Consider the following 26285-nt stretch of genomic DNA (forward strand, 5'->3'; position numbering starts at 1 on the left):
CGGTGACCTCTGAGGTCAGGTCAAGTGATCTAAGGCACGGGTTCGGTTTTTGGTTAATAACTTCGCCAAAAATGGCCGTAGAGCCGCGATTTTGGCACCATCGTGTTCAGCTAGCTCAGGCGCATCGAGTGATATACTTTTTGTTCGGGTCAGGTCAACTTAGGGTGTTGACCTCAGGTCAAGGTCAGGTCAGCACCCCCAGGTCACGAAGTTGGTCGAAAGAGGTCATGTCGCATATCATTCGATTCGGCAGGTCTTCCTGAGTCCATTGGTGGCTTTCCCGACTCGCTAGCTCAATTTGATCGGGAGTTATTGAAGAAAAATTGTGACACTTGTGACGTCACAAATGACGTCACGCAAGGGCAACAATGCAAATATGAAGCATAGAACCTTGCAAGGAGTGCATGAAATCATGATTCTATATGCTTGAGATAGTTTCAGATCATTCTCGGCGCAAATATAGCAATTTTCATATTTCCCCATTGACGTATAAGGGTTTAACGTATTAGTTCCTTGTATCTGAGGATTTTTTAGGATTCCATCTTGTTCTCCACTCAATTCTGCGTAAGATGCCGGGTTCCGTGTCCACATAGCTTGAACGTAACGCATGCAGCGACCGCAAACGTAAATCGAGGTCCCGAATTCCCTATTCCCCAACACAGGCGGCGGCCGCTTCCTGGTCTGCGCAACATGGCGGCACCGTTGGACACCATCTGGCGGCCGATGCGCATTCCACATTATAGAGTTCAGTGCATAATACTTTCTGGACTTATTTTAATATCATAAGAGATATTAACCTTACTCTCATATTAGCCAAAAGATATAAAATTTCAAAAAGACAAAATACAGTTTCGGGAGCTTTCGGCTTTGCGCCTTTATCAACCGTTATGTATTATCAACCGTTATGTATTATTATGTATTATTAAAGCCGATATTAGCGCCTTTATCAACCGTTATGCAAATTGATAAAGGTTGATAAAGGCGCAAAGCCGAAAGCTCCCGAAACTGTATTTTGTCTTTTTGAAATTTTATATCTTTTGGCTAATATGAGAGTAAGGTTAATATCTCTTATTATATTCATAATGTCTCTCAAAACTGTGCTAAAAACCATTCAAGATTATTTTAATATCATTTCATTGTATCATGAGCATAAGGTCATTTTCTACCATCATACCTAATATTCATAATTATGCTCAAACTGGCCATAGCTCTGAGCTCACCTCCAGCTATGTAAAGTTTACCAAATTATTCGTTTAGCCCGTTTAGCTTGGACTCAGCGACGTGTTTTCTCGGTAGATGGCAGTAGTAGTAGACGCCTAAAGCTATGGGGACTAATACTTTGGCAGACCAAAACCGGGGTTTCTACACCAAATCTGTGATTGCTATCTCACCAAATATCGGTATGTCTTGCACCAAATAAATTACAGGTTATTTGAACCAAAACCAGAATTTCTGCACCAATCTAGTCTTTTCTACTAAATTCTGGAAGGTTGCCAGGTATTTACGTTTATGTGTGGATATCTGCACCAAAAAGCGTAACAATGCACCAAATGTAATTTCGCCGCACTAATTGATTAAATGATTAGGTAATACACGTCTTTGCATATGAGTTCGGCAGAGCCGCCATCCCGCATCACCTTCTTGCCCAGAGTTCATCATGTTAAGACAGAGCAGCTCGTTGATCAACCAGATCAATCCAGATAGTCTTCCAGGCAATGCCTTGGCCTCGATGCTTTTTGGCACTTGGCTGCACTCTGCCATCCTGATCCTGACCACTACTACTAACGCGAAACTGAGCGGGAGTGGTCTCGGATTGAAACTCGCTCAAGGAGTCATCCGATTCCTCCATTGCTGGCTTACCTCTACAAGACCAGGGGCGTCGCCACGGATTTTTGAGTGGGGGGGTCGGGTTTCCGGTCTTCGTCTTGATGGGTAGGGGTGTTTTTAGCCACACTCCCGGTTTTTTCGTGTGCCCGGAGAAAAACCTCGGCGCGCAGCGCCGCGAAAGCAGCGGTAGGTATATCTTATTGTATATCAATTTTGCATCGTGCATAAAATTCAAGCAGAGGTCACCTGAGGTCAGGTCACAATGTCATGTCAAGTTCAGTTTTAATGCCTCTTAAAACTGCAATCTTGTCATTCCTATAGATTATCTCCTGACTCCTATAAGTCTGAAATTTGGTGTAATGAATGGGATTATAAGTGCCAACAGTTCATGAATCTGGGATTTTACATCTGAGAAGCGAAGTCAGGTCAAATAGGTATGTGACCTCACCAATCATGATAAGATATGGGAAAAAGCACGATGCCCTCTGCTTTGAAAGAATATGCTAAAAACGCTAGATACTTTTGTAGCCATGGCACCTTGTTCATTTTAGAGATAAGGTGCAGCTAATGACCAGTGGTGACTGAAATGGTCAGTCATTAGGTCATCAAAGGTCTCTAACACATTTTCGACAACAACTTTTGATGGAGACGTTGTAGAGCGATGACAGCACCTGGAGTGTGTTCAGCTCAGTAACACGATCGATCCATATGCAGCAGGTTCTTTTCCGGTCAGGTCATGACCTTTACCTGATGTCAAGTTTTCTATTCAAGTTTTTAAGTTCAAATTGTAAGCCATGCGAAGTGTTTCGACGAAACAAAAACGATGGTGATAACATGAATATCATACACATTCACTGAATCATAGGTTGTTACAGAACAAAGGTTTCGGCAAAATCCGTCCGTTTAGTTGTTTGGACTCTATGGTACACAAGCCATAGACCCGAAGTCATATCTGAGGCGAAGTTGGCGAAAGAGCTTTAAAAAGCTATCGAATACGCTTTCTGTGTTGCTGTAGCTCTTATTCGTATTTTGCGGGTCGCTAAGGTAAAACGTTTACCAACGTATGTAACGCATAAGGCATGCTTTCGGCCCCTGATCGAGGTAGAGTTTCGCGGAAGAGCGAAAATGCTGCCCGTGATGAGAGAAAGCCGATGATGCCCAATTTCAAGGTCTTGGCCGGGTCATCTTAGGTCAACGCCCAAAAGTAGGAAAAATCTGGCCGCCTGCTAGAACTTAGTGAGCCGTAGCTGTTATCGGGGTCCCGAGTACGAGTTCGATGTTAGTCTTGAACAAAGATGATGACTCCATGCATTTTGGGTAGATCGGGTCGGGTCAGGTCAGGTCGACCAGCAGGCTTCCTGCCGGCCATCTAGAGTGGGTGACTGACAACCACCCGATAGCTTCGTAACATGTTACATAACCATCATTTATCAAAACTACTTCAAACGGTTCAAACGGGCGCTAAACTCGAAATCAGCCCCAAAAACCACACTTGTAAGTGGAAGCAAATAAAACTCAAAAAAGTTGACCAAGGTCATCCATATTCGAATCAGGGCCAATTTTTTTAGAATAGGTGTAAAATTCATTAACTCGAGGTCACTGGAAGTTTCGTTGCAATATACTCCTTTTTGCGCGTCTTATTAGGAAAGCCCCAGAGGGATCCACCATCTGACCCCCTTTTCCCCTATGCAGGCAGGTCCGAGGGTAGCAGGGCTGAGGCTAGCCAGGTACAAGTTACTGATACGTCACCCGACGAATCGACTGCAACCATTATTTTGACAATCAGACGAACGCTTGGGTCAGTTTTGACGCGCTCGCTCATTTGAGGGATAAAAAGGGACTAAAATCATATTGTCATGCTGATGTTCTAGCCCACAGCTTATTGACCTATAAGCAATAGGGACTAGGGAGCTCTTGAAGCGATTCTGAATCTGACGTTGTATTTGTTGATGTTGCTGACGCCAACTTCCCTGACATAATAGCTAAAAAAAGCGTATTCAGCATCGCCAAAAGTGGGGGGGGGGGGGTCGACCCCCCCGGTTCTGACGAGTGGGGGGGTCGCGACCCCCCCGACCCCCCCGTCGGCGACGCCCCTGTACAAGACAACTGCAAAGCTAGAGTCTGTAGGAGAATTGATTTGATTATACACGGGTTCGCACTATTCCCCGAATTTCGAAAAAGTCCGCACTGGGAGACACAGCTCAACGAACGACGCGACACTCAACGACCAAATTGGACCGAAGCAACCGAGGACGCTACCGAGCGGCCGAGCCGAGGACGCTCCATTTCGAAGCGTCGCGGCACGCCGAGTCGCTGCCAGCGCTGCCAAAAATTCTACTGAAATTATACCATTTGATCCAGTAGATAAAACATTCCTACTAAAATTGGTGCATTCTTGCATGTATTTGGTGTAAGGAATTCACTTTTTGGTAAATTTGTGCTTCATTTGGTAGGGTTTTCCCTAAAAATGGTCGAGTTGCCTGAAAATTCCTATTTTGGTGATAAATGTTCCTTATTTTGGTAAAACAAGTTCCTGGTTTGGTGCGAACTTACCAACATTGGTTTAAGATGTCACATTTGATGAATATTTACAAGATTTGGTGCATTTTTACACTTTTTGGATCTGACAAAAAATGGAAGCCTAAAGCTATGCTGCACCGCACTGCTCGGGCTCGAAACTGCTGTGCGTGGGCGGCGCCGGGCTGCGCTCCGATGAGGGCCCGGTTCACACCGGGTCACTAACAAAGGATGACGAGATTGCGAAAATCGTATTCGTCCGTATGTATGGTAGAAAACCGCCTAGCTTGTGTGTGACGGTAAGGTATGCATGGTTTTCGGTCGTGCCGGTGCAGGAATTGATTACCAACTTTAATAGAGAACACGTAACAAATGTCAATTTGAGTGTTGAATCCATTGACGGATTAAAAAATCTGTTTGAGATCATCCAAGTACCTATCCATTTTAAGCGCATTGGAGTTGAAAAGCTAACGTAACTGCACCGGTGATCTTGGCAGCTATTGAAAACTGAAAAGCCTAAGGAAAGAGTAGCACCTCTTTAGTTTTATGGAATGGTTGATCTACAACTTTGAGAAATTTGCATTGTATGCTTTACACTGAACTGTCGTTGATATGAAACCAGGAATAATATGAAAGTCAATGCCAAAGCAAGCTGCTACGCAATTTAGGCCGTGGGTGAAAAAGCCTAATCTTGGCGAAAAGTGAAAAATCTGAAATGCCTGCTGCCATTTCGAGCACATATGAAACAGGCTTTTCGCAACCTTGTTTGAGAGTCGCAGTCGCGCCAGTTTTGCAGTTAGGCTTAATTAAAGCTTATTTTCTTCAATTAATTTCAATTGCCCGTGGCCAGACGGGCCGGTCTGTGGTAGGATACAGTGTTACGTTACGTGGAACTGGCAGATTGATAAAATTGTGTTAATCTTCCTTGCTTGAAACGACCTTGGATGATTGGCATGAGAGAAAGGATTTCAATTTACCTCGAAAATCAGACATTCACATTGGATGCCGGAAGGTGCCCTAGGCTAAGGTTTGGGTTGAAGGATTTTCCAGTCATCAGTCAAATTAACAGTATAAGAGGGTTCTTACTCCGTATTACTCCAGGGCCAGGCGGCCCTTTTTCACCGGTGATAGCAGCACGCTGCTTTTACACGTGTCAAATTGGGTTTCCATGGAAACATCAACAGGCCCATTGCTCCAACACTACCACAAGTATGACGTCAGCTCGCGCAATTTGATAGCAGCGTGGTAGCAGCGTCCCGTGAAACACCGCCCTGGAGTTCTATAGCCTTGGGCCAGGCTGAGTCATATGATTTGTAGTTCTGAGTGTTGTTCGGCATTGGCAGATCCGGAAAACTGGTTTGAGATGTTAACTACAAGGAGCCCACTTCTCAAAAACTACTGCCCAGCTTAAGCCAACGTAAGGAAATCAGATTTTGATTCTCTATACTGTACAGCTAGAAAAAAATTCTGGTAAAAATGTGGAGCTTTCTTTGTTAGAAATAGATTGTATATTTTGGGTAGGAACTGTGGGATGGGCATGGATGCAAAATGACCCCAGTAGTTGGCATGCAGTAAAGCTCTAATAAACAAACAGACAGTGTAGCCAAATTGGTGATGTTGCGGGGAAAGTCACCCCCAATGAAAAGTATAATGACATCCTCAGAAATTTTAAAGTTACATCATCACAACGTTTTTGTTGTGAAAGCATACCTACTACCTAGTGAAGGAATAAAGACTTAAAATGTTCCAATGTACGATTCACACCGTCATACTCGTACTGTCGCGCTTGCAATGTTTTTTCATCTTTGATGAGGATGACAATATCTGATTTTTTTTACTTTCCACCAGAGCTTGACGTCAGGTATAGTTTTTCCACATAACTTGTAAAAACTGCATCTAAGATGACACTGAAGACGAGTTTTTTGAAAAAAGTGACATCCTCATACGACTTTTTTATACATCCTCCCCCTAACGCTAAACCAATTTGGCCACACTGCAAACAGATGTGGAGGGGCAAATGTTTAAACTGCTCCCCCTTGGAACTTAAACTTCCAGTATTTACTTGGTAGTTTTTACCCAAAGAATGGATGTGAATTTAAAAGATTTTACTTCCAGAGACCTGTGAAGCTGGACCATGATGGCTCAGTTTAGAGGCTAGGGATGAACAACAGCAAATGAGTTGTCACACTCACTTTCACATTTCAGTAGAGTACCTATCTCTCGATTGTTTTTTGAAATGCTCAAGTCTCTGTTGAAGCCAGAAGATTTATTTTCGTCATACTAGTAAACTGATTGGCAGTCTTTGTTCTGTGCTGTTAAATGGTGAGTACCTACCAACTTAGTACCTGCATACTTATACCAATAAGCAGTCTTTTCTCCATCCCCTAAACCCAGCCTTCAACCACCTGTACAACAGTCTGGCTGGCATATGCCAGCCAGACTGTTGTACAGAAGCTTGCATAGTTAACTCCCTAGCCTAGCATTTACAAAATAATGCTTGTAAAAAGTTAATGAATTCCTGGATGAAAAGCGGTGATCCAGCCAGCAAGTTACCTATCAAAATTAAGGGGAATGGGCATTGACTAGACCCAAGATTACTGGATCCCTTATGTATGTAATATGTATGGTAGATGGCCTGACAGCCTTGATTTAGTGCCTAATGCCTATGCAACCTCTATTTCTTAGGGGAAAAAAGGAATGATTTGATGTCCCTAGTCTAGTCCCACTAGAATAAGTATTTTAGTGTCATATATCAGTATCAATTAGTTCTATGAAGTTGTATGAGGCAGGTGGACATTTTTTCCTTTCAGCAATGTGGAATTCTTAACCTTACAAAATACAGCTATTGTTCACACAGTGCACAACACACTACACAGCAGCTCCAGCACACTATTTGCTACCTGCTATGATGCACATTAACAAATAATGTATGCACTTCTTCAACTATTGTGAAGATCTTTGGATGCTTTATTTTCTGCTCTCTTCATTAATTTTTGCCCTAAATTTTACATCTAACACCCTGGGGCCATTAAGGTGTGCAACTCTTGCATGTAGGTGGTAATGTGTAATGGGTACATGGTTATGACACTGCAATATACTGCAGAGGCTCTACCAGTCACCAATGCTGTGGTATATGCTAGATATATTGTCCCTGGCAATGGTGACAATTCTGAATGTCTAGAACATTTGTTCCTATTCAGAAGTGATGTGTCTTGCCAACAAAGGAATGCAAATGTTTTGTTGATGACCTGTGCACCTTTTCTCAGGTCAAACATGTCTTCAGAAAAGAGATCATCCAAGAAGGAATCTGGCTTTGAAGGCATCATAAAAGGTATGTGCTCTCACCTGACCTGACCGAACGTCAGGTGACCCATGTAAAAACAGATGTATTGTCATAGGAACTGAAGAGTTTGCTTCCCTCTGAAAGCCCTATTTCCCTCCATAAAAGGAACCCGGATGCTGAGAGCATTGCAAAATCTCAACACTTTTGTACAGGGAATAGGCCGGTGGGGCCCATGAATGATAATTGACATTGATGTCATATCTCGATTATCGACCCTGAAAATGAGGCTGGTACCAAAAGATTCAGTTTGCACTTGGAATGATGGTTTGATAGGATGTATTTTGGTTCCCCATCTCTTGTGTGTCCCGATCGCTCACCAAAAACTGGTTAAGAACTGACGCTACTGCATTCGGTAGTTGGTCGAGGAGTTTACAATGAAGCTCGGATAATTATTGCTCCTTGAAAAGGTGTTTGCGCGCATGTGCTTGCCGCGGGCGTGTCTGAGAGCGTAACAAATTTCTGAACGCAGACATCGATTTGTGCCTGGAATTTGCTGGTAAAATGGAGATCAAAGTCGAATTTTTGTTGGGTGGGTAATGCTTGGCAGCTCCAGAGCGTGTCTCACCAGCCTCAGTCGTGATGCTTATGTAGACCATACATGCTCTGCTGCACTGTCCGGCTGGCCTGTTGGCCTTACATGCCCTGCTGACGTGTCGCGCTGGCCTGTCGGCAGACCTGAAGCAGCAGCTGGCGGAGCAGTTGCGCTGCCTGGACAGTCGGGCTGACACGCAGGCTGCCGTCCTCTTGGAGCTGCAGGTACGCTGGAATGAATAAGACACGGACAATAATGGGTTTTGGTTAGCGTCATGGAATGTAGTTAGACGGTTAGGGCGCTCATACACCGTCCTAACTGTCGTGTTGTTGACAAGCCACAGATTATCCTCCCGTGCTACCTACCGTCCCCGCCTCTCAGCTCGACAGGAGTTATCGACCGTCCCGTTGGCTTTGTTGGACAGGAGTTTTACCGGCGGCGCGCCGACGTGGAGCAGGACTACAGCCGCGGCCTGGACAAGCTGCACCGCTCGCTGACACAGCGCCACAAGGAGCTGAAGACCAAGCGGGAGCAGGCGTCGCTGCTGTCCTCCCACGGCTGCTGGCAGCAGCTGCAGCAGCAGACGCAGCTGGAGGCGCGGCAGCGCGCCACCCTGGCCGACATTTACGGCACGGTGCTGCCGCAGAAACTGGCCCGGCTCGGCGACGACCTGCAGCGCGCACACAGACGGGTACGTGAGAGGGTTCGGGGGGACGCCGGGTGGCCGGTGGGAGGGGAGGGGACGTCCTGTGCTGGAATGGGCAGCTGATGTTGTATCGTGCGATATGCTTGCGGCTCGTTCCACGGCCTAACGGTCGGCTGGACTACTGGCTGCATCTAAACGGCCAAGGCTTCTAGCTCTGTTGGTAGAGCATCGGACACCTGGTGGTTCGTGTATCGAGTTCGGGTTCCGAGTCGCTCCGGTGCTCGATATATGAGACTCCTGACATGAGACTGACACGATACTCCTGGCGATGGTCTGCGGTTGGTGGGAGCAGTCGCAGCCAGTTACAGTCGGATAAGGGCAACGATCCTGTCCGCTTTTGATTGGCACGCTAAAGTTTGTTTTTTCTCGATCACCGGAATTTCCTGGTCGGATGGCTGTAGGGTTCGGTGCTCGAGCAACAAGCTCAGGCATAGCGTCGGCTTCGACCCTGTCAATCCGCCCATTCAAACATTCGAACCAAATTTATTTAAAAATTAAAAATATTATCGAGGCATGGATTTACCGCCTGGCCAGCCGGTGCTGGGATGGCTGTACCCCGCAGGGCTATCAGACAGTGTTTGGATGGCCGTGTCTTGCGGTCGGCCGGCCCCGGGTGCAGAGTAATCCCGTCCCAGGGTATGCTGCTGTATAACGGGGCCCGTACTGGGGTGTGTCGAATCATGTTAGGATTGTCGATCGCGCCGTGCGGCTCGCCTGTTAGGTTCCAGGAACGGTGAGTGCTGTAACTTCTCGTGATCGTCTCTGTGTCGTGCTGTAGTGCTTGTTTACATTGCGCGGTAAGGCTCTGTGTATCGCTGATTGCGGCTGTTCCTCATCGCCAGTGCCGTCAGATATGCACCGAATCACATGAGGAGATACTGAAGCTCATCAATGAGCTGCAGGAGTCGACCAAGACGTACAACACGTACTACGCCCTGTTCAGCGCGGCCGAGGCCAAGCTGCAGTACGTGGTCAACCAGAAGGCCAAGCTGGAGGTGAACCTGCCGGAGGACAAGCTGGACAAGTCGCGGAAGTTCCGACTTGTCGAGAAGGAGATCGTCAAGGTGGGCGGAATGGTGACGCGATTGTAACGACATCGTGTGTGGTTATATAAGGCACATATTTTGAAAAAAAACTCGAACCCAGCTAGTATTTCAAGTTTTTTTTTTCGACTGCATCGAGCTCTTCAAATTATTCCAGCTTTATTCGGCGTTCGGTGAAAGCTGCTGCTTTAAAAAGCTAGACATGTTGAAAAACATGATAAAAGGAAGTTATTTCCACTGCCCATTGAGCTGGGTATTTATCGAGTGTCTGACTACCCAGTAACCCTCATCACACACCGCACTCCATAGCTCGATTAGCAGTCACTAACCCCGCCCTCGTCTCCACCACCCAGCGGCGGAACAAGTACCAGGACACTCGCCTCCAGGCGCTGCGCGCGCGCAACGACTTCCTCCTCTGCCTGGAGGCGGCCAACGCCACCATGCAGCGCTTCTTCGTGGAGGACCTACCGGACACGCTGGACTGTGCCGACGCCGGGGTGCACGCCACGCTGGGCCGCGCGCTACTCATGGCCTGTGACGCTCAGGAGGGTGTACTGGCCGGCGAGCGACAGGCCGTGGACGACCTGCGGCGCGCGGTGTCCCAGCTGGACGCGCGGCTCGACAGACAGAGGTTCATGGAGGCCAACAACGCGCCGTTCATGCTGCCAAAGAAGTTTGAGTTCATCCCGTACAAGGGCGATATTGTGAGTGATGGGGAAGGCAGGTGATGGGCCGGGGAGGGTGGGACTGGGCTGACTGCTGAGGATAAAAGGTTGTGCGGGAAAGAGGTTACTTGGGGCAGTAGATATTTTAACGCCTATTGCTTTTCGTTATCGATATCCTTGCCAACAATGCAATAAGCTTACTATTTTTCTTTTTGCATTGTTTGGATGTTGCAATACGACGTGTAGCTGACAACGTGGGCGAGTTTTTACTTGGGCGCCGATGACCACTGTAGTCTGGGCGCCCAAAAACCCCAATTCATCATCATCATCACCACCATCATCATCGAGTTTTTTTTCTGTCTCGGACCTGATTGCTAGCTGCCGGCCGCCAGCCTTCCCCCTTCATTCTTCCCTGCTCACTCCGCTTTCCGCGGTCAGATGTCTCGCTACGATGTGGACCCGGCGATCCTGGAGGAGACCCGATCGCGGTACGACGCGCTCTGCGGCCGCATCGAGACGCTGAAGACGGCGACGGCCGAGCAGTGGAAGACGATGGAGACGGCCGAGCGCAGTCTGCTGGCGATGGCTGCCACGGCCGAGCTGGACTGTCGGGCGCAGTTCGCGGCCGGCCGTGACCCGCCGCCCCGGCCCACCGAGACGGCGCTGGCCAAACAGAGGGGCGACCAGCTGGAGACGGCGCAGTTCTACGTTACGGTACGGCGGGGCGAACGGGGGGGGGGGGGGAGGGAGTTCTACGCTGCGGTATGGCTGAGGAAGGGATGAAGGGGTCGATGTCCCGCTCCTGACTGAGGTTTCTTTGTTACAATACAGCTGCATAACCTGTGGGGAAGTTATGTCTCGGAAGGGCTGGGCGGACGTAGAAGTTTTGTGCCATGGTTAGGGCGGACGGAGGCCTTGTTCGCAGCTTCTTTGGCAGGATATTTCTCTTTGGATTAATTAGTGCTGCTAAACAAACCCCTCGTGCCATTCTATTCAGTGCATCTCAGTTTCTAAAGCGCCTGTGTCCGTCCGTCGGGTCCCCGCAGAAGTTTGCCGAGCTGGTGTCCGACTCTCGGCTGCTGGCCAGACTGCAGGTGAAGCGCGAACTTCTCCGCTCCGGTCTATCCGAGCACGCGCCGGAGCTGGAGCGGCCGGCCCGGCCCGTGTGTGCCCCCCGGCCGCGTCGACCGCGACTGGGCCGACCGCCCACCGACGGCCAGCCGAGACTGTTCGGCGGCAGTCTGGAGGAGTATGTGGAGCTCAGCGGACAGGAGATTCCGCTCATAGTGCGCTCCTGTGTGCGTGTCATCAACCTGTACGGGCTGCACCACCAGGGCATCTTCCGCGTCTCCGGGTCACAGGTAGGAGGTGGCGATGGCGATAGGTGAATGAGTTTATCCGAGAGACAGAGTCTGGCGTTTTATTGTTATGAATGATTGTTTCACAATAGCTCAAACTGGTATTAGTATATTCATTCGCCTGGTTTATGGTAAAATGTGGATATTCGAGCAGCTGCGTTCAATGCTCACGGCTTTTTTATTCACTATCGATTGATTGTTTCCACGTTCCTATCCCGGTTGTCTTCTAGGTGGAGATAAACAGTTTCCGCGACAGTTTCGAGCGCGGCGAGGACCCGCTGGCCGATGTGTCTGACGCTTCTGACATCAACTCTGCGGCCGGAGTGCTCAAACTGTACCTCAGGGAGCTCCGGGAGCCCATCTTCCCCACGCCCTACTTCGACCAGTTTATGGAGATCGCACGTGAGTCGAAATCTAGGAATGCAAACTGTTGCAATGAAGTGCAGCGCTGTGGTATGCTGAATTTCTAGGCTTGGTGGATTATCACTTAAAGTGCCTCAACAGCTTATTTCTGCGCTGTGCTGTCATCGGACTGACTAGCTGGCTCGATCTTAATTAGGCTATGTCCTGCACAGCACTGTCGTATACTCGGTATGCATAAGTTTCGGTACTTCTCACAGACATTGAATGGGAAACGGGCCAGCGTTCTGATGGGGTTGTTCCAAGATTACTTTCCTATTAGGGTTGTTCGCCATCCTGGCCATGTACTACCTTGTAGCCCTGTCTGACAATATGCAGTTTTATTTGGCAGTCCGATCAGCTGCCATTTGCCAATTCTGTCATCCTCCCTGACCAGCTGTGCCTGTGTCATGTTCCAGAGCTGTCTGACCCGGAGGAGCGGACGGCCCGGCTCCGCGAGGTCATCTCCACCCTGCCACACTCGGTGCAGCTGGTGATGCGCTACCTGTTCGCCTTCCTCAGCCAGTAAGTGGTCCGACTTCATACGATGCCCGAATCTGCCAGTGGGTGGCCCTCCCAACACCAAACTCTCGAGACTACCGGACGGGCTGAGTCAATTACTAATTCATTGCCATCGAATGTCCCGATTCTAATTTTCCATGCGTTGGAGCTCTCCTAAGGGACCGATTGTGCATCAGCTATAAGCATGCTCATGTTGATCGTTCTTGCTCATGATCTTGTCCTCGCCATTACTACAATGCCTTATTTTCGTCCTTGCTGTTTTTCCTGAACTACACGCAGTACATGTTTCATTGGCACGGTTTCTCTAGCCTGCTCTGTTACTTTCGCCCATATCTCCGCCCGCAGTCTGTCCGAATTCAGCGACGAAAACATGATGGAGCCCTACAACTTAGCCATCTGCTTCGGGCCCACGCTGCTGCCGATCCCCGAGAGTAAGGATCAGGTGCAGTACCAGAACCTGGTGAACGAGCTGATGAAGCACATCATCCTCTGCCACGAGGAGATCTTCCCTCACGACGGCGGACCGGTGTACGAGAAGTACATCAGTCGGCAGAACCACCAGACGGAGGAGATTGGCGAGGCGCCCTCAGAGGTGTCCGGGGGAGCCGGGGACGGCGGCGACGGCGAGCCGGACGCCCAGTCGGAGGACGGTGAGAGAGCACGCGGCGCGGGCCGGAGGAGGCTGTTGTTATTGTTGTTGCTGTGTTTTTCCTCCTTCAGCTGCGATCTGATCGAAGCCGGGTGTAGTCAGGCAGGCTCTTGATAGGCGGTTTGGGGACCGGGCTTGGACTAGGACGCACGGTAAATATGCCTGACCCGTGACTGGCATACGAAAAGAGTGGTTTGTGTTTTGCCCGCAGATCGTTATGATATGCACTGTGCAGGACATTTCCTCTTGTAGTGGTGTGATATTTTTTCATGCCGATATGCTTTTGTTCTAATATTTCATATTTGTATAAACGATTCTGGTTTGGTTTATGGTGTGATATAGAGCTTTGTCTTTGATTTTGTTTTTGTTTTCATTTTATTTTGTTTATGTTTTTTGTTTTCTTTCAGATGTTGTTCTCAGGGCAACGGAAAAAGATCTTAGCATGCGCATTTTCGGAAGTGAGTATATGTTTGTCGTGTGTACAGTGAAGCACGCAAGTACCAAACAACAAATCACTTTTTCGCACTCGTCGCTCCGTGGGATAATGTACACATTATTATTATTATCATGTTTGTTTTATCTTGCGTTTTGATATAGGGCACCAATCGTAGAGCTTTTCGTATGCATCGTTTTTTTCCTTTAATTGAATTACGGCTTACCAGCCCCTCAAGACCACAACTGACGCGTCCCTCTCTTCCCCTCCCTCAGAGTGTGAGCAGTTGGAGGCGGTGGCTCAGTACGACTTCACGGCCCGCTCGGTGCGCGAGCTTAGCTTCCGCTGCGGAGACGTACTCACTCTGTACCGTCAGGTGTCCCCCGACTGGTGGAAAGGGCACTTCCGCGGCCGAGACGGACTCGTGCCCGATAAATACATCATGCTGAAAATCAGGTCAGTGTACGGCCGGTGACAGGATGTGAAGTGGTGCTAGGTGTGGGATTGGATGCCACTCGAAATTTTATTGATAGGTCGGTCATAATTTGTGTATGGGTGCTGACTCGTTATATGGCCTGCTGCGTGATAATTGTGCCAATATTGAAATGAGTGACTTTTGATATTCATCTTTTTCTTCGCTATCCTCTCCCCAGTCCCCGGTGCGAGCGACTTTAGCGAGCGTCATTTGAGCGAACGTCATTTGAGCGAACCATTTTCAGCGACTGGCAACTTAGCGAATATCAAATTAAGCAATTATCAAATATAGCGATTATCAATTTAAGCGAAAGCTATGTTTTAACGACATCTTTTTCGTCGACTACAGTTTGAGCGACTGTCATTTCAGCGAAACACTTCATCGTCCCGTATTTTTGCTTTTTTCTTTTGCGAGCGTTCGCACAACGAATGTTTCCGGAACTTTTCATGTTTATCCGGAACTGGATGGCGGATGTCACGTTCAAAGTTCAGACATTAAGCTCCAAACTCAAAAATTCCAGCGGCTCGATTTCACCCTCCCCCCCACTTGCTGTTTGTCAATAATGATGACCAAACGTTCGTTCAGAGATTCATATTGCTTTTGCTGTTTTTCGCGAAATTCCCCCGCTTGAATTTGAATCAGTTCCCATGTTGTAAAATTTGTTCTTGCCCGAAGCAACGTACCTACGAATTTCCAGATATTTGGGTGATGTCCTTGAAACATAGACTGGATCCCCCCTGCCATCCCTCGAGTTTATTATTGGTCCTTGGCATTCCTTCCATCGTCCTATCTCTCACGTTCCACATTTCCAGATCAAAGTTGCAGAATGGGGCCAGATAATTTTGGTTTCCAAGCTTAAAAGCAAATTTTTAATTTACCGCGCGCAGCTAAGCTTGAAGCATGACACATACCAAGCGGGTATTCCAAGGGTAAGGATTACCGAAAAGTAGCAAATGATTGACTTCCGTCGCGTTCGGTTTCGCTGTAACTGTGTTCGCTCAATTGGTACCCCATTGACCTCCATATATTCGCTCAATCTGGTTTCGCTGATTCTGGTCCTCGCTTAAGTTGATAATCGCTATGATTGAATTCGCCGACCTGACAATCGCTGAAAAAGTCAATCGCTTAAATTGATAATCGCTGAAAAGACTTCGCACAAATGTCGTTCGCTGAAATGACGCTCGCTCAGGTGTCGCAGAACCCCCAGTCCCCATATCTCTTCTCATCCCGTCTCTCCCTGTTTCTCTCACACACTCTTTCTCCTGTCCAATCTTCCCTTTCCCTTACCCTCCTTCCCCTCTCCGAACTAACTGCACCACTCTTTTAACCGCTGTGTGTACGCTTTGCCTTGTTCCATCGGCAGGGACGAGGAGCGCACCAGTCTGCTGGAGCCCAGTCCCGGTCACCGTGTCACCGTCACTGTGGTCACCGGACCGGCACCGGCCTCGTCCACATCCACCCTGTCCACACGGTCGACCGCGTCAGTGGGGTCCGACTCGGCCCCGTCCACCAGCGAGCCGGCCGTCCACGAGCAGCAGCTGTACGACCAGCAGGATCGCCAGCAGCAGCTTCAGCAGCAGGAGAGAGCAGCGCCGCCCGAGGTACCGCCCGCACCCCCGTAGTCTGCTCTGCCTGCTCTGCCGAGATTCCCCTATTGGAGTGATGCAGAGCACTCTGCCGCCCCTCTGCTCGAGATCCCCCTTCGGTGGAGTGGTTTCAAGTGCTTCACCACCGCTCGCAGACTGCATGTGCATGGTGTAGCTGTAGTAAGAGATTTAGCTGTGCCTGCTCGGTGGGTGCGACGAGTAGCATGAAGTGGGCGGAGGGGACTGGGATGAGCCGCGCACCCCACAGGTAGCTGATAGTGCTGTGAACGGGCATGCGGGGCGGACTGGTTTCGGCATGGCGGTGTTGAGCGGATAGGGTGGCTTGCGAGGACCGGAGAGGCAGCGCCAAGCGCTGTAGGAGGCGTCAGTTCACTAGCAGTCAGACTGCATACTAGCCATTCTGGGACCATTTAGTCGCGGTTGTGGAGCTTATATTATGGGACCATATAGTCGTGGCTGACGTACACAGGGTCTTGCGAGCTGCTTTTTATTATCAGCATCACAATTGTTTGATGCTCTAAAATACGTATTTACGAGGTGTGAAGTGGAATATTCAGGTTTTCAACGGCTTATTGGTTGTTAAGAGTGTCAATAATTGCTATGTTCAACACAGCGTTAAACACGTTTGAGCTTAATTCGATTCAATCAGACGGAGAGTGCATCATTTTATCGAATAGCATGTGTGGCATTCACATTTCACACTAAGAACACGGCCTCTAGATTGGTATGCAATTTTTCTGTTCCTCATATTGACATGTTCTGTCAACATTGATATTTCATACAATGCTGCAACCTGTGATGTCATATTGCTAGGCTTGCCTTTGCCTTTTAGCTTGGTTTTGGCAGTTAACTGTGCAATCTTCGGTGCAAGTAGGCATCTGTTCGATTTATATCGAGACAATTTTTAGCTTAATGATTGGGTGCAATACTGGAAAGACAGGGTATGCATGAGCCATTTTTTATTTTGCATTTTGTTCGCGAGCATACAGATGTTTTGGATTGGGTCGCATAGATCGATCTATATGACACTGCCTGTGGTTTTATTTTGCTGTAATCGTTTCTTAGCATGCTTATGACGTGGCGCTTCATATTTTATAACGTTTTATTATTTTTGCACTGTTTAATCGTACATAACCTCCATAAGGTGTACCGGATGTGCTGCCTGCTTACCCTAAGGCTGTGAATGACGTATGGTTTCCTGGTCGCGGATATGTGGGCTATTGGTGTGGCAGATTCGCTGTGTTACCCTACGCCGTAGCAATTAGTAGCCTGCCGCGTGCGTGGGTCTCCGGTCTTAGCCTCTCTTATATTGAATTGGGTCGGAAGCAGGTGGTTCATGTATCGTGCTGCTGTAAACGAACGGGGATTCGCAACATTGCTGCTCCATATTGTCATGATTTATTCAGTCGGGAAACAAATAGATATTCACACCGAAAGGTCGCATTGTGTGTAACGGATAATCCAAATGGACTATGGTGCAGGGTTATTTACGGGACATCATTAACGTTACTCTCACGCTGTTTGTGGTTACGAAACACCGACTGTTTTATCGTTTATGTTATGGTCTTCCCCGGCTTATAAATGGGTGAACGTCATGCAATCCCAACACCTAACCCAGAGTGACTGCCGTTCGCACGGAGAGGTGCATGAAAACTGCTGCCATCTTGAGAAAGGGACAAATCCCTAGCTACTGACTTTTCGCAACTGCTCATCTGACCCGACATGTATGAACGACTAAAAATGTGACTTGCCAAAAGTGGTAACAGAAAACTTTCGGTTAAAATTAACTGGCAAAAACATTTGCATTATGCCAATGCTGGACTTTGACTAATTCATCGTTGTCTTGCTTGTTTCTTGATAAACGGGCTATATCTAGACGGCTGCTTAACCACACTGGCCATCTCACGATGTTTTGTTTGCGAACAGTTACGAGCAGGAATTCATGAACTGAAAAATAAAACAAAAACAAGAATGCTTTACAAGTTTAATCATTGTCAGTCACAGTCTTTCGAAACTACTTTTCAACATCAAGGCATGTAGAGTTTTATGACCGTGTAATATGTACCCACTAAAGCTTTCAACGACGTCGTGTGGCCCTTCTCTATAATTTGTAAACTTTTTACCGTTCTCTTCCAAACCGAGGATACATTGCCAGTCTCGAGTGGCTAAGATTGTACTTGGTTTGCCAATTGATTCTGTTTCTCCTCAATGGAATTGGCCTAAATAAAAAACGATATAAGGTGAATCGGTGATGACAAACCAGACTAACTGAGATAATGGGTCGTGATTTGTCATAGCATGTATTCGTCGGTCTGCCTTCTCTTTTAAGATTTAAACTGCTCCCCCTGCTGAACGTCTCTTCCTGTCCTGCCCTTTCTACCTAACCCCACCTCCCACTAATGCCACCATGACTGTCCCTCCGGTCCACTGTCCGTCTCGTTCGGTCTGTGTTGCCTGCGCTCGGTGGCGGCACTAACACTCGACTGGGACCTGCAGAGACCGGAGTCGGCTGGCGGCGGCGGCGGCTGGGTGCCCGACCGGTGCGCCACCCTGCCGCGCGGCGGGCGGCCCACACCGGCCCCGCGCGCTTCCTCACTCTCCACACTGCACCAGCCGACGGCAGGCGTCACCACGGTCCGTGTGAGCGTCCCCGATGACCGCGAGGAGGCAGACTCGGAGACGGAGCGGCTGGAGCGCGCCATCAGAGAGATGGCCATGGTGTCGGAGCGGCTCCGGGCCGGTCAGCTGTCTCCTGAGGATGAGCCGGGAGAGGAGAGCGACCCGCCGCCTCCTGCGCCGGCCAGTGCGCGCGCGGCACCGCGCCGACCGCCGGTGGCCGCTGTAAGACAGGAGCCGGAGTGTTCCCCGCCGACCAGCGGCAGCGTGCTGTCTCGGCGAGCGCTGTGGGAGACGCGCGCGGCGGCCGCCGCCGAGCCGGCCGGCCGGCTGGCGCTGAAACACACGCCGGATCTGGTGCTGGACCTGCCGGCGGAGTGGCACCGGCTGCAGCGCACCTCGAGCGGCTCGTCGGAGGAGGGCGCCGCCCCCGCCCCCGCCCCCGCTCCCGCCCCCGCCGCGGCCCCGTCCACTGCTGCCGAGACGTTCGCCCGTCAGGACCAGTGCACGGTTCGCCGCGGCGGCCGGCCGGTACCGGTGCGGCCCGGCCCCGTTGTGCGTCCCCTGCTGGGCGGAGCTGGCAGTGACGCGGCCGCTGCTCGGCCCGTGGTGGCTGACCCGACGCCGGCGGGCGATCAGCCGGCGCTGCTGCGGCCTCAGGCCAAAGTGAAGCCGCAGCCGGCCCGCAAGCCGAGCCCGAAGCACCGCCCGGCGGCGGCCAAACCTCTACCGGAGGAGTGAGAGCATCGGTGGACGTGGTCTGCCATAGCTAGCACAGTGGCCAACCGCCCAGCGGACGGGACCAGTACATACGACAGCGGTCAATCGGCCAGCGGACGGGGCCCGCCCTGCGGACGGAGCCAGTAAGTATCACGGCAGCCGACGACCGCTGAGGTCCGTCTGAGGCCCGCTTGGGACAGCGCAACAGATGTGTCGGGTCTGAGTTCAGGATGAAAGCCAAATGTTGCTCTCTAGGTTGAGTCTTGCCAATTAGCGAATTCCAGTGGAAACTGTTTTAGAATAGAAAGTTGGATCTAGGTATATTAAAGATGATGCGTTGTTACCACCACGTTGTGGCTAATTGTTGATAGATGACTGTCTTTCATTTGCATTTCAAGTGCATTACTAAGACATCTATCAGATACGGTGCAACTTTGGGTAGCTTTGATGCTCTAGGAAAAATTGTGCACATGTGCACAAGTATGTGTAGTTTTAAAAGACCAAATTGAGCCAATACCCACTCTACGTGAATCTCTTTCAAACTTGTCAATGGAGTTCTGCTCTTAATTTGTTGAAGACTGAATGATGGCATGTGGTCTGCTGGGCGCTTCCTGTGGCAGATGTGAGGCGGTGTTTCTTTTAATGGTTTCGCAATTTGGCAGCTGGCAGCTTGGGTGCTCGTTGGACCTGATCAAGCCTCCAGTTTGCAGTGCGGGTCGTTTCTAAGTTACGTGAGTTTGGTTTCCTGAATAGGTTCAAAGTTGCACAACAAAATAATATGTGGGCCTAAAGCAGGCGTCATTTACTAGTAATACTAGCAATCTCATATGGCTCCATAACCTTTAACGCTGCAGCTTTGGGACCGCTGGCCACTGAACGCTCTCATTGTAGCCCAATAGGGTATCGGACAGGACGCTCTTCTTTCGTTTCTCGTCTGCTCAGAGCGATGGGTTTGTGTGTGTGTGTATTGAAACAGGTGCTACTCACGAAGGCACCGGACCAGATGTGTTGTTGGTTAATCGACGTCGCACTCAGTAGTTGTGGTAGATGCTCGGGTTAGGTGGTCGAGCCAGGGACAGGGGCGTGACACGAATTCGATGGACGCGGAAAGCCCTAAAGCTTCCGATGGTTGATGGCATGTTCACTGTTGCCGCGTTTGGAGCGTTTTGTCGGACCAATCAGTTAGTTCATGTGTTAGGTGTGTCTGGAGGCATTGATCGCGTTGATGTGGACATTGTTAACCTATCCGCAGTGACGACGTGTTTAATTGTAACAGCTTCGTACTATACCAGCTGAGATATTAACGCTTGAACGGGCCGCCGTGGGCCCAACATACTCCCATAGTTAATGTTAGGCGGGCTGCCCCAGTGTGGTTCAGACCCCATTCGGACATTACTCGTGAGTGTTAGTGAGATATGGGCAGCTAGCCCCCGAGAATCTCTATAGGCGCGTTTGGAGTTTGTGTATATATGTTGGTGTTCGAATTTGTACGAATGGGCACGAGCTGATGTCCCGTGTTACTGTTAACGAGGCGAGTTGAGTTAGAGAGCTACAGCTATAGATCGCAACAAACCTGTGATTTTAATAATCGTTTATGTATACTCTTTGAGAATGTTTTCTCTACGTTAATAAACTGACAAACATATAAACATTTTTTAATTTTGTAACTCGGACCTCAGTAGCTTCAATTCTAAGCATAAGACTGAGCCAAGACCTTATATACCGCATAAGTCAATACTCTTGAGTCGTTTCTCGCCCGGGGTTCATTGACGAAATGAAAGCAGACGAAGCTGCAGGCTAACAGAATGAACAGGAACAGAAAACAGAACATCCCGACCCCAATAACAGTGCTCGACTGTAGGTGACTTAGCATCCCTTCTGCAGCAGGTAGGGCCAGGTACAAGTTGGGTTCCTTGCGTTGATGCGGTGGTGAGATAGCTCTGAACAAAGGATGGGTAACAAGTAACAACTATCGTTCATCTTCAAGCCGTTCAACATCGTTCAGCAAACGAACCATATCAAAACCATATTTATGTGTCAAACACACAGCTAGGACTGTCGACCGCCCTTTGGCTGCCTTGCCTCAACATACCGGCGTGCAAAGCTCATCACAATACATTCGTAACAAACGTAACTCAGTACTCAGTAGTTTCCGAGTTGCCTTTTGCAACTTCACTTGAACTGACTACGCCCGACACACGTCTATAACACAGGGATGATGTGGGACTCCCATGGAGAAGCATCACTGGCAGGTCTGATGATCTGATGCGCGTGAAAGTAAGCGGGGTTGGGGAAGCGAGCGACGCCGGCCCCCTGGCTGTTCTTTGGAGCTACACTTAGTGTCGGCTCTGCCCCACATGAGGCCACAGACCAAATACAGTTGTTGTTACAGCTTTGGGTGCAGGGGCCGCGGGCTGGGGAACGGATTACAGACCTTATCACACACGGCACTGCTCAGTTGGCGACTGGCGTGCCTGGCTTCGGCTGGCCGCTTCTTTGGTCTGTGGCTGCCCGACACCAGCGGCTACTGCCTCGGTAGCATCTCTACCCGTGTCGCTCGCGAACTCTGGTCTAAGTCCTGCGCTGCCTGCCGCGTCACGTCAGTAGACTAGCTCTGTCCCCACCGTCGCTGGGCAGGGCGCGGGGTTGGTCAGCCGGTCTCTGCCCGCCGTCCGCAGTCCTCCTTCCCCGGCTCCCCTCCTGCACTCTCTTGTCTTTGGCGCTGGTCCTCGATGATGGAACGGGCCAGAGCGGTGATGTTGCCCTGGCCGAAGCCGCGCGCGCCCCGCCGCTCCAACACCTCCATGAAGAAGGTGTCCTCCTCAAAGAGCGGCTCGCTGAAGATCTGCATCAGGTACCTGCAAGTAGAGGCCGACGGTGAAGGTGGTGCTTCAACGAGCAAGCACGAAAATTGGAGACATGAGACAAGTATTGCATTGACAGAAGTCGTATTTCTGCCCGGGACGTTTTTTTTGTAACCTGGGAGGCATTGGCGGGATGATAGAACAGCCATTTAAGATGCACGAAAGAAGGTGTAACACTCGCGCCGGACACGTGCTTCAGCACACAAAAAAAAAAGAGTCAAGACCTAGACCTCGCACCAATTCTTGCAAGTCGCGACCACCCTCCCGATACGTTTCTAGCAGTGAGCGGACATGCTAAGTCAGCCTTCACTGCAATCATCCTCATGTGACTTGCTGAGGTCAGGCAAGGGTCCGGCCGAGGTACCCGGTCGCCCGCCACTCGCCTGTCTCCGGTGTCTGTGTCGCTGTCGGCCTCCGAGTCGAGCAGCAGCCCGAGCTGTCGGAACCGACTCAGCTCCTCCCCGGCGATACCGGCCGCCGCGATCTCGGCACCCTTCCCCGTCTGTGGGGGGGGGGGGGGGGGAGGTCAAGACCGGAGAAGGACGGGATCAGACTGGGACAGTAAACAATAGTAGCGAGAAGATCGCTCTTCATAGCACTTGACAGTGTAGAAAGGCTTGGTAGATGAGAAGCTTCCTTAGACGTAGATGGATTGTAGTGCGTAGAAAGTAGTTGTAGTTGCGAATCGACTCCATCAACATCACTAGGAGTTAGGACATACTGCATTCTAAATGTGCCGACTTTATGTCATTTTCCACTTGAGTCTGTGTCTATTGGCTCTTGTCTGTGTCCCGTTTCACGCCCACTACCTACTGTCCTGTGGGTGGTCGGTTAAATGCACCGTAAACACCGCCTATATGAATGAACGTGGCATACCCTCGCCCCCATCGGTGCTGCCGATGTTAACTATTCTATTACTCTCCCGATAACAACCGCCAATCACTAGGAGTTAGGACGCCATCCCCCTCCTATGCCGTCTCCGTTGACCGTTACCTGAGTGTAGTAGGCGGGCGGCGGTCGTCGGAAGTTGACCCCTCTGCTGGCCATACCGGCCACCCTGGACACGATATCGTCTGTGTGCAGACCGATGTGCTGCACCCCCGGGCTGCCGTGCTGCCGGTTAAACGTCTCCACGTGCGAGTCGTCTGGGCACAGAGGACAGAGGGCAGAGGTCGGACCGCGAGAGGTCAGGGGCCAGTCAGTGGGAGGTCAGACCGAAAGGTCAGAGGTTAGAGCACTGACTGGTCACCGGTCACCGTCCAACGTCAATGGTAGGTAATGCAGTGACAAACGCTTCACTCTTTTCAAAGTTGGAATTCAAGAAATTGAAAGTGCAGGGCACCGAGTAAAAGAGAAAAATTATTGAAAGAGGAGTTCTTGTCCTCTGGACCCGTTATATAAGACGCCCGGTAACTGATGGGACCTGTAAGAAGTAACCTTTGGCGCCCTGTGCCTCTGTGTCAATGTCTCGACAACTCACCATGTAAACTCTCGGCGACGACGAATTTGAGGGTGGGCTGGTTGGGGTCGGTGGGTGGTGCCTGGAGTCCCGTCTCTGCGCAGCGCCAGTACTCCATGGCTTTCAGAGCCATGCCGACCTCGCCGCCCATCACGACGCCGTCAGTGGGGCTATCCTGGCTGGAAACGGGGGTGGGGGAGGGGTCAGATTATAGGTATCTTGGGGTCAGACACCTGCAGGGGGAACGGCTTACCGACGCATTTATCCGCTGTTCCCAGAAAGTTCAGGTGCCAGTGAATCTAATATAAATTGACGTATACCCGCGATACCCAAAGCAATATACAATAATTACATGCATTGCCATTTTTACCGAGTGTATCGATCAAGTAAACGGGCCCAGTTAACTGGCGACCGGTGCACTCGTAACCTTTCCCAGCACACATGCAAAAACGCTGACCCATTCCTCGATATCATGCTATCCGAAGTTCGTATCCCAGCGCGGCGCCAAGAACAGGAACTGTTCTGCAAAGGATGCGTTATCACATATCACACAAATACCACGTCACATATCCCTACCCGGTCCCCTCTTCACCCCCTCTCAGTCACCTGTTGAGCTGGAAGCGCCGCATCCCGAACACGTGCTGATACCAGTCCAGCAGTCCGGTACTCTCGCCGCGGCGGCACGTGAGCGTCACGTGGTCCACGTACTCACTCTCCTGTCCACGTATATCGGGCACTTCACATTCCTCGTCCGGTGTCCGTGCGGCGTCAGAGACTCCGTTCGAATCCAAGAATCCAGGCAGGAACGGCCCCGAGTACCGGTCAGCGTTGATCAGGGTGTGTACCACGTTCCCACACACAGAGCGTACCACGGCATACTCAGCGGCACCGTCCGCGTCCGCCACGTGTACGGGACGCTGCAGCACGTGACCGCCGGCACGTGCCGCGCGCGACACCGTGGCAGCCACGTCGCGCACGAGAAGCGCCACGTTAAAGACGGAGTCGCGCTGGTGTCGGCCGCTGGGATAGCAGAACTGGGTCCACGGCTCGCCGGCTGTGAATCGGGAGTCGTGGACGGCGCCTGGCCGCTCCTGTGGGAGAGGGGAGGGGGGGGGGAGTGTCAAAGACAAGGATACGCCAAGGCTGTATTTAATCCACTTATTGAAATCGCAAACTCCAGTCAACTGCTTTACCACTGCAGCCTGCTCAGAGCTCATTGCTCAAGGCCGGTTCCCAGCGTCATTATCGTCTCCCTCCCGACACTGTTCGATGCATGCGGTTTATGACCGCGTGTCATCATTTCCAGCAATATCGTGCATGCATGCTCAGCCCTGTCCGTTATCCCCTCCCATTCGTACCACCCGTCCTCACCTGGGCGTGTCTCTGCGTCAGGACGAAGGTGGCCCGTCCGCTGCGCACCACCCACTGGAGACAGCGCGGTGTGTCGCGACCGCCCAGCCGCTGGAACCCGTACCCGCCGGTGAATAGCCGCAGCAGCCGGCCGGCGTTGGCCGTGCACAGCTCCACGTGGTGCAGACTGGCCATGGCGCGCTGATAGCCGTCCGCTCACCGCTGCTCACCGCTGCTCACCGTCCGCTCACTGCTGCTCACCGCTGCTCACTCCTCACTGGCACCCCCAGCAGTCAGCAGACCGGTCGGCGACCTGCGGCAGATAAGCTTACTGGTCAGTGGGTAGACGGCAGTGGTGATTCACGGCACCATGGCGTGACCGGGTTTTCCGTTCATCTGTCTCTGCAAGGCTCATATATCCGCCCATGCAAGGGGAGCGTGACCTTCCCTCACCCCATCCCTCATCCCTACCCCAGCAAGGCTCGGGTTGGCCGATGACATCCGGACTGATCATGGACACTGAAGGTGACTGAACTGAATCTGAAGAGACTGGCGGTAATGAGTTGACACACTGCATTATAGCACCAGCTAGCCTACATCGTATCGATCTGGCGGCTGATAACCCACCATCACCCCTCCCCATCCCGTACCCCCACACTGTCGGTCTCACCTGTGTACCAGTCGTCAGCTGAGCGGGCGGTCACTCCAGCGCTCCGATCGGGCAGCTGATTGCATAACGTAACACCGGTGTGCCCTCTGGTGACAGGGAGCTGGACGGCACGCGGCGCGCGCACTGCCCTGCCACCCTGCCCGTCAGCCGACGGCACCCGTCCCCGACCACCGGCTGCTGATGTAAGAATAGCCGCCGGTGCCGGCCGACGACCATCAGCTGACGGCCGCGTGAGGGTCGATCAACGACAGCCAATCAGCAGCCAGTGCTGGCCGTCGTCAGCCGAGCCGGTCCTTCCGCCCCGCCCCAATGGGATCGCACGTGGTCTTCCTACCCCTCCCCCTCCCCGATAAGGGAAAAGGGGCGTGAGAATCCGACGGGGGGCCTGGGGGGCCAACACTCTGGGTAGGTACTTACGGACACGGTTACGTAGGTAGGTACCCCTACTTGTCAGAGGTCACCAGCTGACCTGAAGATTATTGTATTCATATACCTACCCTGATTCGGTGCATCTCGTGACGGCCAGCGGC

The 26285-nt window shown here is 50.8% G+C and overlaps 2 protein-coding genes across 5 annotated transcripts; one reads left to right on the forward strand and one right to left on the reverse strand.

The window, feature by feature from the left end:
• Positions 1-5106: 5106 nt before the first annotated feature.
• On the forward strand, positions 5107-21061 carry LOC122393448 (SLIT-ROBO Rho GTPase-activating protein 1-like). Of its 4 annotated transcripts, none has more exons than XM_043389465.1 (16): positions 5120-5139; positions 6460-6666; positions 7611-7675; positions 8361-8443; positions 8644-8910; positions 9768-9989; positions 10322-10672; positions 11072-11347; positions 11680-11994; positions 12222-12393; positions 12810-12915; positions 13258-13562; positions 13969-14019; positions 14270-14450; positions 15833-16070; positions 18573-21061. In XM_043389465.1, exons 3-16 carry the CDS (start codon positions 7618-7620, stop codon positions 19431-19433), a joined length of 3486 nt encoding a protein of 1161 aa, XP_043245400.1. In that variant the 5' UTR covers positions 5120-5139; positions 6460-6666; positions 7611-7617; the 3' UTR covers positions 19434-21061. The 4 variants fall into 4 exon arrangements, with proteins under 4 accessions (XP_043245402.1, XP_043245400.1, XP_043245401.1 ...); XM_043389464.1 differs by lacking the exon at positions 5120-5139 and adding an exon at positions 5149-5209; XM_043389466.1 differs by lacking the exons at positions 5120-5139; positions 13969-14019 and adding an exon at positions 5148-5209.
• A 364-nt stretch (positions 21062-21425) lies between these two features.
• Positions 21426-26226, reverse strand: LOC122393449 (4-hydroxyphenylpyruvate dioxygenase-like protein). The gene is made up of 7 exons (XM_043389468.1): positions 25756-26226; positions 25107-25398; positions 24342-24826; positions 23757-23914; positions 23270-23421; positions 22660-22778; positions 21426-22270 (listed from the first exon to the last, which is right to left on the reverse strand). Exons 2-7 carry the CDS (start codon positions 25278-25280, stop codon positions 22063-22065), a joined length of 1296 nt encoding a protein of 431 aa, XP_043245403.1. The 5' UTR covers positions 25281-25398; positions 25756-26226; the 3' UTR covers positions 21426-22062.
• Between the last annotated feature and the right edge of the window lie 59 nt (positions 26227-26285).

This window comes from Amphibalanus amphitrite, unplaced genomic scaffold (genome assembly GCF_019059575.1).
Source record: "Amphibalanus amphitrite isolate SeventyFive unplaced genomic scaffold, NRLGWU_Aamphi_draft 000535F_arrow, whole genome shotgun sequence".
NCBI lineage: Eukaryota > Metazoa > Arthropoda > Thecostraca > Balanomorpha > Balanidae > Amphibalanus > Amphibalanus amphitrite.

Bases quoted from the DNA above. Each gene is read 5' to 3' on its own strand.
- LOC122393448 (XM_043389465.1), top strand. From the start codon at position 7,618: ATGTCTTCAGAAAAGAGATCATCCAAGAAGGAATCTGGCTTTGAAGGC. The intron at 8,444-8,643 runs GTACGCTGGAAT...TTTGTTGGACAG, and splicing joins CCGTCCTCTTGGAGCTGCAG to GAGTTTTACCGGCGGCGCGC. The intron at 14,451-15,832 runs GTCAGTGTACGG...TTCCATCGGCAG, and splicing joins TACATCATGCTGAAAATCAG to GGACGAGGAGCGCACCAGTC.
- LOC122393449 (XM_043389468.1), bottom strand. From the start codon at position 25,280: ATGGCCAGTCTGCACCACGTGGAGCTGTGCACGGCCAACGCCGGCCGG. The intron at 23,915-24,341 runs GTGACTGAGAGG...CCCCGTTTCCAG, and splicing joins CGGCGCTTCCAGCTCAACAG to CCAGGATAGCCCCACTGACG. The intron at 22,271-22,659 runs GCGAGTGGCGGG...CTCTACTTGCAG, and splicing joins GACACAGACACCGGAGACAG to GTACCTGATGCAGATCTTCA.